Source organism: Ceratosolen solmsi, unplaced genomic scaffold (genome assembly GCF_000503995.2).
Source record: "Ceratosolen solmsi marchali unplaced genomic scaffold, CerSol_1.0 scaffold57, whole genome shotgun sequence".
NCBI classification, from domain to species: domain Eukaryota; kingdom Metazoa; phylum Arthropoda; class Insecta; order Hymenoptera; family Agaonidae; genus Ceratosolen; species Ceratosolen solmsi.
This window is the reverse complement of record NW_011948427.1, coordinates 2,607,912-2,629,696: the sequence shown is the minus strand read 5'-3', so window position 1 is coordinate 2,629,696 and position 21,785 is coordinate 2,607,912. Positions and strand designations below refer to the sequence as shown.

At 25.2% G+C, this 21,785-nt stretch overlaps 1 protein-coding gene across 1 annotated transcript in view; it reads right to left on the bottom strand.

The window, feature by feature from the left end:
* Nucleotides 1-8,623: 8,623 nt before the first annotated feature.
* Nucleotides 8,624-21,785, bottom strand: part of LOC105363423 (limbic system-associated membrane protein-like) — a 68,238-nt gene continuing 55,076 nt past the window's right edge. The window contains exons 4-9 of the mRNA XM_011501104.1: nucleotides 18,482-18,610; nucleotides 18,229-18,366; nucleotides 14,788-14,937; nucleotides 13,872-13,928; nucleotides 9,982-10,047; nucleotides 8,624-8,933 (exon numbers count right to left, since the gene is read on the bottom strand). Coding sequence (XP_011499406.1) covers nucleotides 8,761-8,933; nucleotides 9,982-10,047; nucleotides 13,872-13,928; nucleotides 14,788-14,937; nucleotides 18,229-18,366; nucleotides 18,482-18,610 — 713 coding nt within the window. The 3' untranslated portion in view covers nucleotides 8,624-8,760. The remainder of the gene's footprint in view (nucleotides 8,934-9,981; nucleotides 10,048-13,871; nucleotides 13,929-14,787; nucleotides 14,938-18,228; nucleotides 18,367-18,481; nucleotides 18,611-21,785) is intronic.

Here is a 21,785-nt window from a genome sequence, read left to right as displayed (position 1 = left end):
TTGAATATAATAAAGCGACACTTTTTATAATAAAAACTTATGAATTAGGTTCTGAATAAATGAAAATATCATTTTTAATACCTTTATTCCATGCAATATAATGTTTTATGTTATTTTTTTATTTTATTTTTATATTTATTTATGATTACTTCACCTGTTTTTAATTAAATCGTTGTTATAATTTCTTCAAATCTTATTTTAACCATTAATGACCATAGATATCGTAATTTAAATTATATTATAATTAAAATTTATTTACAAATTTATGTCTGTATTTAGTAGTTTAAGCAAAACATAGTCCTGCAGAATGCATGTAAATACATTGGATTATTAAAAAATATCTATTAAATAATAGATTTAATATATTTAATACGAAGAATTTAATTTTAAGCTTCACAATGATAATTACATTCATTACAGCACAAACAAAATTTAAAGATCAAAAAAACTTAGAAATAAATAATTTGTACAATATATAGTGGGATGTATTTATACACATGTTAATTCGTTAGTTCAGATGTACCTAAATAATCTGTAAATAAAGTCAACAATGTAATCGTTTGAAAATTTAAGTATACGTGTAAATATAGATAGATGTAAGGCATTGGTGTTCATAAGATACCTTAAGAATATTCTTATATTTATGCTTCGAAATGTAAAATAAAAACTTATGTGATTTAATAGTTTTATAATATGAAAACATTTTTATTTATGATATTCAATTGACTAAAATTAATTATGATCTATGAATATGTACATAATACTTGTCTATGAAAATCTTAGGTAGTATATACCGCATAATATTCTCTTCTTTTATGTATTATTTTTTAAATAAATACGATCCATTCTTAAAGTATATTTTTGTGAAAACATTATTATTATAAAATTGTCAAAACTTAGTTAATTTTTAATAGTAAATTTAAAGTAGAATTAACGATTTATTAATACAAAAATTATTCTACAATAGTAAATAATTTTAAAACAAAAAATCTTAAATATTCAACGATATAATTTTTCTAATTTTTAGTAAAGGAATAAATACAGCCTATTATTAAGTGATATTTTGTTAAAGGGTAATAGAGAAATTAAAAAACAAAATATTTTATAAAATAAATTATTTTTACAATTAATATTATTTGGATATATCATCATGAATTTAATAGATTTATGAACGTTTATACTTAGGGAGCTTAAATATTTAGAATCAAATTCAAATAAGCGGTAATCATGGTACTACTTATTTTTAATTTTGTATGAAACAACTCTAATGTAATAAAATATAAAAAGTATATAAAATTTTATATATCAGGATTAGTCTGTAATGTCTCACTAATTTTATTATTTTAAGCAAACTGAAACAGTATTGTAATAAATTAATTTATATTTAATGCGATACATTATTCGCAATGACATTTGATTACAAAAATTTGTAACTTATTGAAAAACAATATATTGTATAAAAAAATACGTAGAATAACAAATATATTATTATATATTCTATATTCACTGCATCTTTCTTCGTTATTATATTCTCTTTCATTATATGTAAAGCAATATCCATACATAAAGTACAATAGATGAAACAATAAAATAAAATAAAGCTTTAAAATAATTATTGTTTGAATATAATTTAATAGAATATTGTTAGTAATGATAATGTGTTTTAAGAATATATATTCAACACCAATGCAGAGAAAGATGATTAACCATTTTAAAATCACTTTATCAAAGTGATAAATAATACGCTAATGATAACTTTAATATGTATTTATTATGATGTCTAGAATATTTTGAAACTTAAACATTTTTAATTTAAAATAACTGTAGTTTTAAATATATAATGAAAAGTGATACAGCGGATAAATCCCAATGCATAATTGGTAGTCGATAAGGTAGATTTTATCATCTATTGCTTAATATCTGCAATCGATATAGATTTCTTTTTATAATAGATTATATTATATTACGTTACATATATTACATTACATGACACTATATTATAATATACTAATTGTACTATGCTACACCATATATTGTTACGTTTCATTATATTATATTATATTATAATATTTATAATATCATATAATAAAATAAAATAATAAAACAGATAATAAATTATATTAGTACCTTATGGCTTATTTAAATTGTTACATTTTAGTTACAGTATTTAGTAAAAACGAAAGTCAAGAAAAGAAATATTTTATTGGATTACATTTTTTATGTACAGTCTTAATTTTTTGTTTTTGTTGTACAAATATATTATATAGTGCTTACGTACATAAATATTTATGCAATTTAATTATCTCACTCTCCAAAGGTTCACAGTGTCCTACATTTTGAATCTCATTTCATTTATTAATTATTGATTCGTAGTATACAATTTAAAACATTATATAATTGTTAATTTAATAATCGTCAATTTAATAAAGTCAAATTCCTATTTTCTAACTTGATATATTACAATAAGTTTGTTTTAATCTGTAAAATTAATATTTTGATTTTTTTTTAATGCAATAGGTACAATAGCTCAATTTTTTATCATAATTTTTTAACAAATTTGATTAGTATGAGGTGGATTATAAAAAATAATCAATAAATAGATTTCTTGTTACATATAATTTTTAAAAGAATTTAATTAAATAAAATTTATTTCTAATCATATAAGGTAGTGAAAAATATTTTGCAAAATTTATATTACGTTACGTAATCAATAATTTCATATAATTTCATAAATTTCTATAATTATGAATTGTTAAATGTTAAAATTTATCATTTACTTTCATCGATTTATTAAGAAACTGAGATGTCAAAATTTATTATTTGCATTATAATACAGAAATAGTCATATTACATTAAATCTGTATACGATAACTTTAATTTAATTAAGTTTCTTTGACTTTCATGTACCAAAAAAAAAAAGAAAAAAAAAATGTACACCTGACAATATTCTTAACATTTTAATGCAATTATTTAGAGTAAAGACGGCTTTTTCTGTTTCATAATTTGTTTCCTGTAAATATTTTTTATTTTTTTATTTTTCATTGATTTAGTTAAATTTTATAAAATACGAAATAGTTTTATTTCAAACTTTATAAATATAATCGAATCATTTTTTGCTGGTCATTGCTTTATTTATTTATTTCAGTTTTTCTATGTTAATTTCGTTTAGAAATTAATTATTATATTTATGATTTAAAGTTTTCAAGTAATTTGTACAAATAATTTAATTTTATGAAAAGAATGTATGATGTATGAAAAAAATGTACTACTAAATAATAAAAGCTTCTGTGTATGAAAGTAGAAAACAAATAAATCGTTGCAATTTCTAAAATATTATCGTAGTAAAAGTATTTTCTAGTAGAATTTTGAATTAAATTTCAACACTTATCGATGTCCAAGAATACTTGTTCCCACAAAAATATATACACAGGAACTTTCATTGTCTTACATAATCAATATTACTCATAAAAATGTGAAATAATTTTTTTATACTATTAATACTATTGTAGTAATCAAATTAACAGTCAAAAACAAATGATAGATGATAGTAATAGGCAATAAAATTAATGCAATATATAATTGATTCATATCATTTAGAAATTACATAAATAAAATTAATTAATAATTCAAGTTTAGATTTTTTTTTTTTTTTTTTTTTTTTTTTTTTTTTTTTTTTTTTTTTTTTTTTTTTTGTCAAATTTAGTGCTCTTAGATATTTATAATTGTTTCCCTAAATGACAAGCTCATTTGCACGCAATGCATACAGCAGCATGAAAGCCTACGCACATGTCAGTTTCATTCATGTACCGTAATAGCAATCGCCTTTTTACTTGTTATCAAGGGAAGTTCGCATATATATATTTTTTTTTTTTTTTTACAATATTTCGGTAAAAATTTTTCACAATTTGTACAAAAATGATCAAATTATTTATCAATATATTGGTTCTGATATAATTCTATATTTTTTCGATTGCAGTTTAATTTGGATAGATTAACAATATTGTTTGCGTGTCGTTGAAATTACATTCATAATTACATTTAATAGGAAACCATATCCTAAATTAAAGCGCATTTCTTCCCTTAGCAAAATGTTAAAACTTATGTATATTTTTTAATTAATGTATTATCTACAATGCATGTAATGATTATAACAATAGCAGGCAAACTTTTACATTTTAAGATTATCCATTAAATTAAGTATACAATGGGCTTATGACTAAAATGCATTATTTACTGTAATGACCAAATCAGGATAAAATTATATTACATCAAAATAATTTAGAATAAACTATAACTATATCTTGAAAAAATTTGAATCATTACCTATAACTATGGAAAAAGCCAAGTATTTAAACGAACTATAAAATAATTTAAAAAAAAATCGTTTCTACACAGTACTACGTGCGTTTATTTTAAACTGACAAAAATTTTAAGAAAATTAAACTTATTTATATCGATCTTTTGGTGCATAAAAAAAAAAAAAAAAAAAAAAAAAAAAAAAAAAAGTCTATATAAAATTATACGTCGCTTCCTCGAATTAAGTTTTGAAAACTTGATTAATATGAATTCGTATTCATATTACTGTGACAGATTCAAAGCATCTGTAAGAAATTGACTTTACAAATTGTGTTGTGTTCATCTCTATCGATTAAATGAAGATAAAATTTGAATTCAATAGCTCCGTAATGTGCAAGAGCTCAATCTCTTGCAACAATGAATGCATTTACTTCTAAAATCATTTATTCGATAACGAATTTGTATAATTGATAATATGACTAATTGCCCAAAAATATTACCAAACTTTGATTAATAAAATTTATAATGCTCATATTATTGATATTTAATGGCAATTAAAGTAAACAATTAATTAACATGTAATAAATTACAATTAAAATATATTATTAACAGTTTTTACTTGCATATGCATCTCTCATTACCCATTAATTTTTATTCGTTGTCGCGACATTTGAAAAAGAGTAGACAATTAGTTACAGTTCTTAATACACGAATACCTTGTAATAAAAAATTGAAGGGAAACGTATTATTAATGTAATTGCTGTCTTATTAAATGCCGCCCTTGCCGCCCTTGCCGCCCTTATTCGTAATAAAGGAGAAAAAAAGTAAATACCCACAAATGTGACTGACATCTCGTTCCGGTCGTCCGACTCGCTATAATTACTAACAAAGCTTAGAATGCTCAAAGAGAGCTCGAAAAATGGGAAAAAAAGCCAAGTGGGGACGAACAAAACATTCATCGCGCGCGTGCAGAGACCGCGTTACGGATTTATTTATTCCCCGAGTTGTGCGCGTGCGATGCCCGCCTACGTCCCCCAAAACCATCCCCCGTGGGAGGATAGAGGCGACGACGTCTACACGAAAGTTTCGATTGACAATAGACAGCTTTAGTTCCACACGAGACGACTCAAAAAGCCGAGAGGAAGCAGCTCTGGTAGTTATCTTGGGGAGGCAAAACGAGTTGCAAGTGTTCCTGGCGTTATTTCATCAAGGGCTAGTTGAATTCAATAAGTCGAGCATACAGACTATTCACTCCACCCCTGATTATAACGGTATTGCGATGTACATATAGGGGCGAAAATGTACGGGATGATGGTCTGTGAACCGAGAAGTAGCACGTGATATGAAATTTTTGCTGGCGAAATTCCACGTTGGCCGTACAAATAATAAATACTGCGTATCGTCGGTTCGCTTCCATGCTAATTCAATTTCTCCGAAAATAAATATTTCATAGCTTCCTCTTAATCATATTAACAATATCTTCTGTTAAATAAAATGGCATTTCAACTCTTGCGATTCGCATTTTCCAAGCAATTATTTTACATAATTATGTTAGAATTTCATTGAAATAAAATATATTGTTTTCTTCCGCATTTGTAATGCTATTCATGTGTTGGTATTTACATATATTTTGTTATAAATGTTGTTTCTTAACGATAAATTAAATTTCCAAGTACCCGATCCTATCATTAATTTAGCGAACAACTAGTTTCGATTTGTCGATCATTCAATATAAAGTACATGTATGTTGTATATATATTTTTACAAATATTCGACAAAAACCCCGCATTATCAATCATACATCAAAGACAACAATATTATTATGATCAATTAATATTTTTATAGGTTGCAATTTGTATAAATTTAATGAAATAATAATATGAAACATGAAGTCTATGATAATATTACATTATATATTTATTCATTTTCATTTATTTATAGAAGTCCTCTTGCTGCATTTTATGCCGAGGTATGTTATTTATGTTAAAAAATATATCTCCCCTGCGCACATATATAGAGATATAAATTTCTAGATATGTGAAATTTGTTTTCCACAAGTATCTATACGTCATATATGCAGGAGCTACTTGTAAAATCTCCTTAATCTGGACTTACTTTTGACACTCCGACAAATCGAGAAAGCTGACGTTACGATTGAAAAACCTAATAAACCTTTGATGCTCTTCTATTTCATCCGACACGTATCCTTCTAATATTCCATTGTATTCTTAACCCTTGTTAATATTTTTCACTTTTTACGAATTATTAGCCTTTAAAATGAAATGGAAAATTACATTATCAATTTTCATGTTGTCACGTACATCTTTGGAATTCACAATATTGTGACTTATTATTGTGAGTTCGCAGTGACACGTCTTTATTATAGTTAAAAACAGATTTACATAAATCTCTTTCTTTTATATAAGTTTTAATAGAATAGAAGTTCCATTTCTTTCGCATAACATTTAAATATAATGCAATTCCTACAACATAGCACTTCACAATAAACTATTTTACACTTACTGTTAATGTAAAGTTTAATTTTAAAGTTCTCCAATATTGATGCATTTAATAATTATCCCAATTTAGTCATTAACCTTCTACAATGTAAGTACTAAATAATAATCGTCGCTAATCTCTAAAATAATAGGATAATTGCTTTAATTATTATATTAATATATATGTTTTCGGTATATACTGCGACGCATCTACATTATTACATTTCATTATCACCTACATACTCTCAACCGCATAAAAATATGTTCTTCTATCTCGTAACGAAAGAAGCTTTTTCAAACTATCTTAGCGCATAATAAAATTTTATTTTAGCGCATATGAAAGCGGTTTAAAAAATTTTTTTTTTTTAATTACCGTGTTATACATGTGTACATGAAACTTATTTTAATATGAACGAGAGCATGAATAACGGCTTACTACATATGAAACATCTTCATGATTCTTCGCTATATACATTTGTATCTTGTGTCAACTTAGTGATTTTCAAGAAATAATGACTGTACTTTAGGGAGAAGGAGACATGGAAATCATTCTCATGCATGAAAAATAAGTACTTTTATTCGTTTTCTCCCTCACCCTGCCTAGTCAATGGAGTCAATGAAAAAAGAAAAAAAATTGAAAGAAAAACAAATTAATTCTATGCGTGTTGACGTATGATTTCATTGAATGTAAAAACATATTTTTAAATATATATTTTAGTGGAGAAGAAATTAATCATTTCTTATCAGAAATTAATAAATAATATTTATATTTTACAATTGATTTATTTTCATATTATTTATGTGATTTTAGTAATAATTTATATACACTTTTTATATAATGCACATTTACTTAAAATTATAGTTAAATAAGTGCAACGATTGAATTATTAAATTGAAAGAAACGCTATTTTCTCTGATTCGGATGATATTTTCATTTTTTCACATAATATACTTCTAAAATGATAATAATTCTTATTAATAATTGAGAATGTTATACATTAAACAAAAAGTTTTTCAATGCTCAAAATTAGACGATAATTTTTACGATAATTTACGATATGCAGTGATTTGGACTTAAAGTAATAAACTAATCACGTAAAGCTGTATATTATTTATTTAAATTCATTCACTATATAAATTTAATTTTTTTAATTTTACAAAAAATACATTTTTTTTTTATAAGAGTAAATAAATAATTATAGAAATTTTTAAAACTTGTGTAGTTTTGTACTCCACCAATTGAAAATGTAATTTTATATTCGTCTGTTGTTATGTATAAATTACTTTTGTATTGTTTAATATCTATGTGTATCAGTTTTTGTCGAATTCATTAATTTCAAAGGGATTTATTTAATAATATACAATTTAATTATTTTAAAGAAATATACGAATTTAACGTTTTGTAAATTGTCTTGATAGATATCCAAGTCACAATTAGAAATTAGAAATTCTTGATTAACAGAAAAATGTAACTGTAATGCAGTAATATACAGAAATAAGTGGCAAGGAAGCCCAGATTCATTTAAATAAGTTTTGTTACATTTTAAATCACAATGTGAATTTACGCATGGAAACACGTTCACACACATACAGAGTTGCCGAGGGATACCTACATTCATATATATATATATATATATATGAAAATAATATATATATCATATATATATATATGACTAATTTTGCTAAATAAACTAATTTTACTAAATAAAAAATAAATTAAATAATATAAATGAAATATTTTATTAAAAGAATTATATCCTTTGTCTTTTATTCTACTTTTAAGAATAAAAAGTAATAAAGAAAAGTAAGATGGGGAAGCGTTCGAATGAGTGAGCATTGCTGTGTGACCTCCTTCCAGCTCGTTTCTTTGTGAACACTTTGTCACAGATTCTTCCTAAAGGATGAGTGTCGCGAATCCGAGGCCGAGAGCGACGCGACGTCGCCGAGGACAAAACCAATGAGTCTCTCAAGCTGGATGAAGTGCCCGAAGCTCCGACTGATGACGAAAGGGCAGTGGCAATACGAGTCCCAAAGTGCAAGCGAGTACAATGCAAATGCAGGATGATGATACTAGCGAGGCCCGTGCCCTTGAGTCCTCGTAGTTCTCCTCGTCCTCTTTGTTACTTGGTTGATTCGGATCTGCGGACAGTAAGGGACAACGCTTATATACGAATATATTGCGCACGCGTGACGGAATACTCCTGTGACCCCATGCTGAGTTGGAGCTTAATTTTTGCCAGTTGCAAAAAAAATCAAAAAGTTTTATGAATAATTTCGTGGGCGAGCTTTATAAGACAGGATTAGCTTTGAACTCGCTTTTCAACGGATAATTAACTTAGCCCTTTTGTATAATCTTTATGATATTGTTTATACGTGCTTTTCGGCGTTCCTCTTTATTTCGTCTTAATTCGAAATAAACAGCTTTAAAATTTTAATTAATAGCTAAATAAAAAATGCTTTATGTTTCCAAATACGTATTAATTCAACGAAATTCTTTCATCATATTTTTATTCGACAATGTTGTATATTAGTTATATATCGTGCATCTTTAATCAAGCAGTATTCATTGCAATTTAATTTGGAATCACGCCTTTTCTGTATAGCAAACGTATTACTGGTCAGAACTTGTTTTTATGCATTCAGTTTAAAAAATTCATCAATAAGTTAAATAGAAGCTTTAGTTTAATATTACTATTTTTAATATGTTTCAGATTGCAAAGATATTAATAAAAGGATCAAATAAATAACTATTAAGTAAAGTAATGTTAATTATAATATATTTTTATAGATTATTTACGAAAATTGAGGAAATACAAATAACTTGTAAGAATTTGTAAATAATGCAAAAATATATATCGTTTGTAAATACAAATGATTTTTTATGAAATAATGTTTAGTACTTTAGTGGTAGAACTGGTATTATTTACATTATTTTATTCAATTAATTTATTATTCGATTAATAGCTGTATAATACAACGAGTAAAAATTTTGCCAAAATGTTATCAATAAACTATTTTTAATGCAATGAACTGAACAAGAGCAAAAAATGTCAAAACTCCGATAAAGCTAATAGGGCTCAAATCATTAAATTCAAGTCTTTTATTTCAAAACTTTAAATGCTAAAACTTTAAATGTAAAAATTGTAATATAAATGTTTGCTGTATATATTTAGTTTATTAAACTAACCTCGTTCCTTTAGCATATCCTGATTTCCTTCCAAAATGTTATTCCCAGCATTCTTTCTTGGTTTTCCTGAAATTACGATACATTTGTTTCAAGCCGACGTACAAAATTAACTTAATTTACAAAAACTTTACAACTGTACTGTAAAATATATAAATGTTATTAATTCATTATAATTTATTAATAAGCATAGAATTATTTAAATGTGATAATCTTTTTTTTTTATTATTTACAATTTATTAAGTGTATTTTCACTGTAATGATTAGTGTTCAAATCATATTTACAATTATATCAGGACATTATTACTTTTTAAATATGTATTCTAAGTTTTCGTATATATGGTTAAATCTTTTTTTTTTTATTTACATTATAGTGAAAATTGACGATAGAATATAGAAAATAGTATAGCAAATATTCATGAAATTTTTTTACTGATTTTTACTTAATTTGCCTAAAGAACTCTAAAATTGTATTAATCACTAAATCATAAGCGATATATTGACAAATTTCTTGAATAGTATGAAATTTCAAACAAGCTTCTTAAGATGAATCGCAGTTCATCTTTGAACGTTTTAAAAATTGTTCGAATAAAAACTTCCGCACAAGTCACTTTGATAACACAAGGACGAAAGGTTTGCTTGTTAATACAAGTATAAGAATATCTAAGACTATGAATCGTTTTGATTCGAGATCACACAAAACTTGGTATTCACGACCTGAAGCGAAAGTTTACGAAAGTTAACCTTTAGTTAACTTTAATCTCTAGTCGAACAAGCCTCTCCACGCTAGTTGACATCCACCTTTTCGTAACCAACTTGATGTTTTGCATACACCAGTGCTCTCTCTTTTTTTCATGGCGCTGACGTTATCTGATATTAAATAGGATTTCTTTAAGCGGTTAACGGAAGAGAGAAAGTCACGTTGACTACAATTTTTCAGATGAGCCCGAGTTCCATAGTATTTTGTTGCGCAAAGATTTCATCCGTTAATAAAAGAATTTCTAAGAAGCAACTAAACAATATTAGCTTTTACAACAACGACAAAAATATGAAATTAATTTTTACTTTAATTTTTTAGTATTTTATATTAAAACCACGTATTGCCATTTTATTTTATAAAATATTGATTTAAATTGTATTCATATTTAAAATAAATTAATTATTTAAAAATTTCAATGAGAATTTTAAAATCTTGAAATTAATATAATGTTAAAGTAATTGAGATTGCTATAAAATCAATATTAAATCTTATATATCATTCATTAAAATTAAAATATTACCGATACAATAAAAAATAGTGCCAAATAAAAGAAATTGACGCTGTATTATTATGCGATTGAGTTACATATAAACCATATAAAAGAGTCAACTCAAACTATCCGAATTTGTTAAGAGCATAAAAAAATGTACACGCTGTTTCGCAAATCACATATGTTGAGCACGTATTCGACGAAAATCTTTTCCCTCGTATATATTCTACTCTCTCCCATCTCTCTCTCTCTCTCTCTCTCATACTCTCTCTCTCTCTCTCTCTCCTCTCTCTCTCTCTCTCTCTCCCATCTCTCTCTCTCTCTCTCTCTCATACACCTTCTTACAGTTCAAAGAGAACACGGGGAGTAGATAATGTGGATGTACACGCAATGCCTTTACATTGGTAAAATGTATGTGTACGATTCTATATATGTACCGGTGCACGCACGTGCAAGCAGACATGCAGTGACGAAGAAATGGTTAAAAAAGACTGTGAATCTGAAACTGTCTACATCTGAAAGAGAGGATTCGCTGTCTGGAAAATGCAAAGAAAAGATGTATTTCGGTCGTTGTAGCCCCGTAAACCCCTTCTGAATGAAGGAAAGTCCGCCGTGCGAGAGGATCTCCGAAAGAAAGTAGATAAAAGAGTGTGCAATATATGTATTGACATAAAATACAAAGAAAAAGGAACTTCTGATTTTTTAAAAAAATATGTAACTTTCAAATAGTGTTTCAATTACTAAGTTGTGTGTAACGAAATGATGTATTCACTTATTTGAACGGCGTTGAATCAAAATTCGAGTATTCTCTAACACTTTCAAAGTACAATAGTATGTTTTTATCGATTGATGTTCACGTTCATTTATAAAGAGATATATCTCATATTTTCTAAGATGCACGTTAAAATCACTCATTTATACGCCACTAGAAATATAAAAAATTTGCGCGAAATAAATTTTTTGACGAATATATTTTTTTAAAAATTATATATCCATACATGTCTTATATATGTATAAAGTTTAATATTTATAATATTAAGACACAATGTATTTTGTAAAATGTTTTTGATGGATATATCTTACTATATACGTTTTTAATAAATGCTGAATAATAAAAAATAAACAAAAACAATAGATGATAAATATATATTATAATTTCAAAGATATCGTAGAAATATCATTCAAAACAAGTACAAAATTACTAAAAGCTTCAGTCTAGAGAAGTTTAATTTTAAAATCATTATCCAATATTTATTAAGGTAGAGAAGAATTATGATAACGAAAAAAAAAAAAATGTTTTGAATAATAAAAACTATAATAAATATAATCATATTTTCAACAATGTACGTATTTATATCGATACGCAAAAAGTTTTGAGTATTTAAAAACAAAAACTACTTGGAATAAAATAGTTAACCGTTATTAGATTGATAAAAAATATTATTACGAAATATTTTAAGAACCGTTAAAAATCTATTTAATAAAATATAAATTCTTTACTAATAACTTATAGATATAACTAAGTACTAATTGTATAAATTTAAACGTAAGTATATAATTGCAGTATTTGTTGTATATAAATTGAAAATACAATAAATGTATAATAAAGTATTTCAAATATATTTTATAAATATCAAAGTTACGAAGATCTATTTATTTAATGTGAATTTAAATTTATTTTGAATAAAATTAATAATTATGAGTAAATAGTTGATAATTCCGATATAGTGAACATACTTCATAAACAGAAGTATCAATCATGCAATATTCAGAAAGCTGATAGCTACAAAATTATATATAATACACATTATATGAAATAATACACCAGAACCGTTAAATAATTACCACAGGGACAATAGCGTTCAAAATTCAAAGACTAAAAATTTTCAGCTTGAATGCAAATAGAAAATAGCCCGATTACAATGAGCTTTTATAAATAATAATTATATAAAGTAGACAAGATCATAAAATTGTTTTATTACTTTGTTAGAAAGTTCATAATATATAAAGTTTTTTATTTTAAAATAAAGATCCGATTAAAGTTTACGTATATATATATATATGTTTTTTATATGACCATCTAATCAATGCAATAAAACAGCTCAGTCTATTAAATTATCAATATTACATTATATTATAAAAATATGTAAGAAATATATATTTCTATGAATAAACTAAAATTCTATTCCAAATCAAAAATTGTATTTTTATTTAAAACAAATATTGATTATACAATTAAAAGCAAATACTTTTATTGAACAAATATAAAAAGTATCGTTATTCCTCAAAAAAGTATATTATTGGTAATAATTTCATAAATCTGAAAAACAAACATTTTTGTAATTTTCATTTAAACGAATTTATTCTATAATCTGCAACTTAAATTTATTTTTATTCGTAAAACAAATACAAAATGTATTAATCAATACGTGCATACACACACACACACGCACACACACACATATATATATATATATATATATATATTCACATTTGGATCGTTCTACGGTTTATTTTTTATGTAAATATCTAATAAAACAAGATAAATGCAAATAAATCTATTTTATAAAATTATTTGCACAGAATAGAAAGAAAATAAAATAATGGTTTACATTGTACCTTATCATCATTTGATTTAATTACCTTTGTGCTTCGTGTCATTACTGTCGCTCGAATGATATCCAGAACTGGAAGGTATTCCTGTAAATAAAATTTAAAATGATGCGGTAATCATTAGGATTATTTGAATTTTATTAATAATTCATGTATTTAGTTTTGGAAAGCAACTTTTTCTTAAGTGTTTATAAAAATGTTTAGTTATTTTGTTTAAATTATATATCCTGGCCTTATTCTAAGCATCTTTCTTCACTGGTATTTAGTTCATATAATTATTTTTTGTACTAGACATGTAATAAATTTCTCTGTAGAATTCACCAAAAGAAAATAAATATTTATTATTTAAATTATTTATCTAATGAAATAAAAATTTAACGGCAAAGTTAAATTTAGTAAAGATTCTTGAATTTAGTGTAACTGAGCAGTTTTGTGTATTATATTATAAAATATACTTTAAGTATAGATTAATTTTTCTAGAATAAGAGATAACAGGTATTAATTACGTAATATCAAAACAGAATTGTAACTATGTGCTTTTTGTAACTGATTCGATCGTAGCAAGCAGATTGGCACAAAATTTATCGTTCTGAGATGTAAGATGACGCGTAATGGAGATACAATGAATTTCAGTCGAGTTTCCTTAATAACGAGTAATACTTTCTATATTATATACTATAATACTTCAGTGTAGTCAAATCTTCCCGAATTATAAAATAAGTCGAATCCAAACTTTATTATAAATTAATTGTACATAGAAGTTATTTCCTCATGGAATAAGTGGTATCCAAATTAATGAAATTTTTCATGCCGATTTAATTCATTATAAATAATACCATGAAATATATGTTTTTCAAAATCCACCATAAAAAAACCTAATATATAAGTGTAGTATACGATATATATATAATCTTAAATTTCAAATGGTCGTTCTATAAATGCTTACGATAAAGTTTAATGCTGCCGTCTGTGTCACCCAATGAATTACGGGAAACACATTTGTAGGATCCAAAATCGGATGCAGTGACAGATTTAATTGTTAGTTTCATATGCACTTTATATGCACTTTCAACAATAACTGGTTCATATTTATCACCTGAAAATGTTAATAATAAATAGTTTATATTGTTTTCACACTTTTACAATGCTTGAAATTTTCGAATATTTTCAAAAAATGGAAATTTCTTGACAATATTTATCAAAATTCTTTTAAATAATAAAATCAAGTTTTGATACATTTGATCCAAAGTATTCAGAAAGTATTCTGTTAAGAGCAAAACGGTATCATAAAATCTCTATTTACCAATAGCAAATCGTAAAAAACCAATTGATAACATTTTCAAAGAAGTTCACAATAAAGTAAAGATGTCACAATAGCACAATCAAGACGATTCAAAATTCGTCTCGTGACTCAGCTAACGTGATTTCCGCTCAAATCAGCTCCATTTGAGTCTTATATTATCTTAAAATCTAAAAACTTAAACTAGATAATCATTGAAAAGCGATAAAAGCCATTTGAATAAAATATTCATATTGCGTAATTGTTTAAAAAAAAAAACTATTAATACAGAAAATATATTATATATACAATTATAAAATTTCATTTGAAATTTTTTATACCATATTGTATGTTTTTCATTCCTTTTATTTTTAAATTTTTAGTAAATTTCGTTTTTATGAACTTTATATTAAACAATAAATGAGAAAATTTTTAATATTTAAGTCTATTAGAAATTAATTTTACGATATATTGAATTATAATCTTCATTCAACAGAATTATTATTCTATAAAATTTCTATAATCTAAATAAAATACATATTAATTCTTCCTCTGAACATACTATGTATCATAGATTGAGATATTTGTATTTCAAACATTAGTTGAGCCAACACATTCTAAACTCAGACATCCTTTACGACCTAGTTAAAGTAAAGTTTCATTCAAGAGGATATTACAGAAAACAAGAACATAGTAAAGCTTATATTATATATATATATATATATATATATATATATATAGAGAGAGAGAGAGAGAGAGAGAGAGAGAAAAGTCTGTATGTTCTTCGAATAACATTTTTCGTATCAATACATTAGTAGATTTTCATTTTTCATCTTTTAAATCCTTGTTTATGTATGTCTCAAAATATATGTAGTATATTTTTCAATATTTTGATTTCTTATATAATTTTCCATGTTTAAATATAATATTAAATTACAAACAGATTCTACATTAGTTGTTAACGTTAGTTATACGTTATTATTAGTTGGAATATTTAATAGAATTTTACTATTTAATTAATTAAAAGAAACAATATTATGTTATAGTTTGCATATATTTCATTTTACTAAGTTTGAAATGGTAGCCATTACTATCTTGTACATTTAGTATTACATCATTTAATTATAGATTTCACTTAAGGTATAAATTATTATTATTATATTATTAAATATTACTAAATATATTCAAATAGGTTTTCATAAATTTGAATAAATAATAGTAATTCAATTGTATATATTATATGTAAAATAAAATATTATAAATTTTAATAAATTAAGTATTAGTAATTAAGTATTAGTTCGATTGTTGACAAGAAAATCCTAATTAAAAATGAAAGATGAAAGATCTAGCCTTAAAAAAAATCAGTAATTTACAAATATTAGTTTGTTTTTCTTAATTAACTTGAGTAATAAAGAATTGGCTATATTCACAAATAATTTTATAATTAGTCTTTAATAAATCTAAAATTTGCACTATAATTTTTTAATCCTTGATTAAAGTTTTATTGTTATTACATTGTGTAGTGCTTTTAGATAAATATTTTTTCTTACACTATACATGTATTATTCGGTAATTAATTTAATTTTAAATATATTGATAGATATAAATATATCTTATAGGACAACGTCGTTATTCACGCGAGAAATCGATAAAAGAGTAAAATTCTTACGAATAAATAACTTAGTATTATTACTTTTTTTTTATTCTATACTCGGAGATTTTTATTCACGTTTAGTATATTGCATAATCTTAAATAATAATAAAAACATATTATTAATATTTTGCCAATATGTAGTATAAATATAAAGCCTTTAAAGAATAATAACAATGATATTTGAAACTATGTAATAAAAATATTACATTATCATTAAATAAAATATAAAAATATATTTTCGATTACAGATTTCACGGCATCGCTTGTATTACAGTAAAATAGAAATATAGAAAATTTCTAAAAATGATAAATATTTATATTATGCAAACTTTAATTTGAAATCAATTACAATAAATCTTTTCATCTAAAATCTTTATATCAGGATTAAACATTGTTTAGATATTATTATTATATGCGGGTGTATATGTGCATGTATCTGTGAAGGAAAATTTTTGTACATAATATTCTATATATTATTATACAAGATTAATAGAAAATTGATCAAAATTATATTTGATCGATATTTTTTTACATACGCTTATCTCGATTTATATACGGTAATAATATAATATTTATTAAACAAACAGAAAATCTTGAATGTTTATTTGATAATTTAATTATGAATGCTGAGTAAATTTTGAATGAAATTGTTGTAATACTTGTATGCTACGATTAATCGGTACAAATTTTATTATAAAACTATGATAAATAATTTATTATTTAAATATAGTTTTAGATTCTCCTTATTTTTTAAAATATTTTCATTTGAGCATAAATTTTGAATCTTTGTTTACGATCTTTGTACGATATTTTTGATAAATACGAAACGAAATAGATTCGAAACTTTGGATTATTTTTGTCAAAAATTATTTTTAAAACTCTTAGCACCTAACGCTTTGAATAATTAAGGTATTTGTCTTTATTCGTTATAAAATTTATTAATAATTATAGAAATAAGTATAGAATGGAATGAGTATAATAGTTTCAGCCTTATTCTTTAATACTACATTCACATATATTGCAACCGACTGAGCTTCGGATTACTTTAGACTATACTTTTAGAGGTTCCGTTCGTTATTTCTTAGTTATTACTAAGAAAATTGAATTGCAAAGTTTTCAGATGATAAAGTAAATTCACGTCAACAGTCACTAGAAGATTAATATTATAATTTGAAAGTCAAATAGCGTATGATCGTGTATACCGTTTTTCAGTTCATGTCTGTTAAATTTTCTATAATTTTTCATATTTATAGCAATTAAAATTTTATATAAAATAATTGACATAGTTGATTAAATAAAATTACTTAAAATTATTAGAATTCTCAATGGAAGGTGATACACAATAAGTGACTAGAGTATTATACCGTTATGCCATTGAGGACCAAAAAGTAGTACTGTAAAGGCATTTCAATAGTAACAACTGTAAGCAACTAAATGATTTATGTTCCGTTTACCTTGTGCTACAATATCGTCTTTATCGCGCGTCCAATAGTTGATGGATTTTGGATACGCTTCAGAAATACACTCGAGCGTAATTTGATGACCTTCTCGTGCGCCGATCAATTGATTCGGAATCCAAATCATCGGTGGAACTGAAATTTATCGATGACACTGAGCAAACTGATCGCCGACTCGCAATACTCAATACAAGACCGCAAGATAATTCGATTACTATAATATATGCACGGGTTTGTCTCCATTACTTACATTGCACGACGAGGATGATCCTTTTACTGACGGTTGGCGGTACGCCGTTCGATGCTATGCACAAGTATGGTCCCATCTGTTTTCGACTTACTTGCGTCAGATTGAACTGCGAGCCTTCCACACTTTGTACTTTGAAAATAAAATATGTGTATAATTAATGTGTTGCATTTTCATTATAATTTACAGTACATTTTTCCTACAATACATCAATAACTACACAATTTTTCCATTTATTTTGCATGATTATTATAATTACAGGTGTGAAATAAATATTTAAAATTTTCTAAATTTATTTTGTTTGTATTTTTGTCAACTATTATGCGAAGCATATTTTAAAAGAAGAAGATATTTTCATAACAATAAATAATAAATAACAAATAACAAATTCTTTACATAACTTATATATAACATAATGACTGATCATGTTTTGCTAATAATTGACTTATTTAAAAGATATTATATTAAGTGAAAAAATTCGATGATTTTAATCGGCATAAAATTTATTCTATGATTAATTGCTTATAATGAGAATCGACGTAATTTAGAAATAGCAGTTTTCCTAGAATATTTATAATTTAAATCGCTAGTTAGGAATTGGCACACTTGCTAATGATTTTTGAAAGCTACTTTGAAATCTACTATAATGTATTTGTACGATGAAGGTTGATCAAATTTTGATGAGATACTGCAAAGTAGATTATCAACTGGTGTTTAAGATGATACACGGCCGCTTTAATCAGCTTTTTCGAGTGTAATTCTGGTTGATTATATTATCTTATACTACTAAAAATATTTTTATCAATGGTACTTTTGCTAAACTGCGTCGTTTTTCAAATTTATTTATCCACGCTATTTTTTTGTAACTTTGATTTCTATTTTGGGCCTTTTCTTAGCAAAAACAAGCGAATAAATCTTTATGGAATTTCCATAGACATATATTTCAAGTTATTTAATTACTTTAATTATAATTATGGATTACTTTTTATCGTTCATTATATTTTTTATTATTAATTCGGAAACTGAATTTATATATTTACATTCATTTCCGTGGATGACTAGACAAAACCATCAGCATATTACAAATTTTTAATATAGATTTTTTAACGTATCATTACGAAAAATATTTTCGCGTTATTTTCGCTTAATTGAAAATAATTTATAGTAATAATTAATATTTAAAAATGGCAACGAAAATATAAAAATACTGACATTTTGTAGTATAACTTAATTAATATAGAGTGTATAAAATTTTAATACGAATTATGTCCCATTAATAACTGACTGTCAGAAAAATATCATTTTTATTATTTAAGATAACGTTCGACCTCATTTTTTATCTTAGAGAGTATTCTAAAACATTTCTTCGTTCAAATTAATTCGAATGAATTAAAATTATTTAAATATATTATTTAATATAAAATTCCGTAATATTGTAGAAATGTTGTATGGAAAGCTATTAATCTTCTTTTATTGTTTTTTGTTTTTTTTTCAAAAACAAAAATAAATAAATAAATAAAAAAAAATATAATATATCAATAGTTCAGCTATTTCATAATAAAAATAATAATATTGTCAAAACTAAATTATAATATCTAAATGAAAATAAAAAAAGAAAAATTAAGAAGTTACTTATAGCATTATGAATTCAAAGTAAATAGACAAATATTGGATATACTGGAAATTTAATTATAGTTTCTAAAGTTTAGAAGAAAGAAGTACCTGTTGAGCTTTATTAGAAAAAATTAATGTTAATTGAAAACATTCTGCAATCGGTACCGATGAAAATAGTATTTACGGTCGCGCAATTCTTTGGTTTCGTCCCCCGTCCCCATTTTCCGCCAACACGTATATCTTTATCGTTCGCTATCTGAAAATTAAATATAGCGATTCATGGCGATCAGTTGAACTAGCGCGACGGAAGGGAAGGCCGGCAAAGCCCCGGCGCGAACGAATAAACGTGGGAGCAGTCGGCTGTGCTTGGCCTCGCCTGTTCTCCGTAAATTCGGTTTACTTATCCGGAAGTCCAGGTCGAGCTGCCACTGTCTGGCGCTCGCCTCGCTCCAACATCCGTACCGCAATCGAATAACCCCTCCGCCGAAATATTTGCACATTCCTGACAAACTGCGAGAAGCGCCAGTTACATCGCCCGAGTGGACGACGAAGCTCCAATTTCAGGAGCACTAATCCGTTAAAGGACACCGACTAATTTTGTTGGGACTCGAGAGTACGCGACATTAGCAGCTCGAATCGCTGCTTTTGTGAGCTAAATAACCAAGCTAAGTTACTTCGTACCATAATAAATATTACATGAAATTTTTGGATTGCCCCGTTGGATTGATGCTGTATCAAGCTAAGTGCAATATTTACAAATATCGGATTAATGTAGAAATAATTCAATGACAAGTTATAATAGATCATAACTTCTAGATTATAAATTAGATAGATAACTTTCATTTCAATACGGCGCATAATTTCTATTTTTTAAGCTTATTCTATTAGCTTAATGTATAATGGTCAATAAAAATGTACACGTCTCAAAAATACGAAGTATAAAATAATATCAAAGAAGATAGAAAATTAATGATTTAAATGATTAAGTATCAAAAGGTATTATGATTATAAGGACTACATTTTATTTTTAGAGTTGTAAAAATGATTGTAATAATTGAAAAATATATTGATAAAAATCAACAGTCAGAATATACTATATATAAAATAACTTTAAGTTATTCGTATTGAAATAGAATCTGTGGTTTTTTTTTTTATATTCTGAGCGGAAACTCCTTCGACTAAATCGTACATATTGTATCTATTTCTATATTTTATAGAAATATTTTTATACTCATGATACCATCAAAAATAAATATCATCACTTATATAGATTACAATATTTCTCCTTCAATTGCATAAGGAAAGAAAATACGCTTGAATTTAAAATAAAACAAACGCTTGAAATTTTCAAAACTTTAAAACTTGCATTTTTCATTATAATTTAATATATTATTATTACTACGGTAAATTTATAAACTTTTGTTAAATAAAAATAACAAAAACTTCTAAAAGTACTCGACGTTACTCGGCCAATAATCAAAGACACGATACCGTTTTGTAAAAATATTATTTCCATCTCAGCCACCATTTCTTATATGCAAAACTTCATTCCATTCGTTCTCATATCGCAATAACATCACGAATAATATTGAAAATAATATATCAATATATTTTAATAGATAATGACTTACAATTTGAAATACTAAAGATCTCCTCTACTACTTTTATATTAGATTTAGTTATATAAAATTAA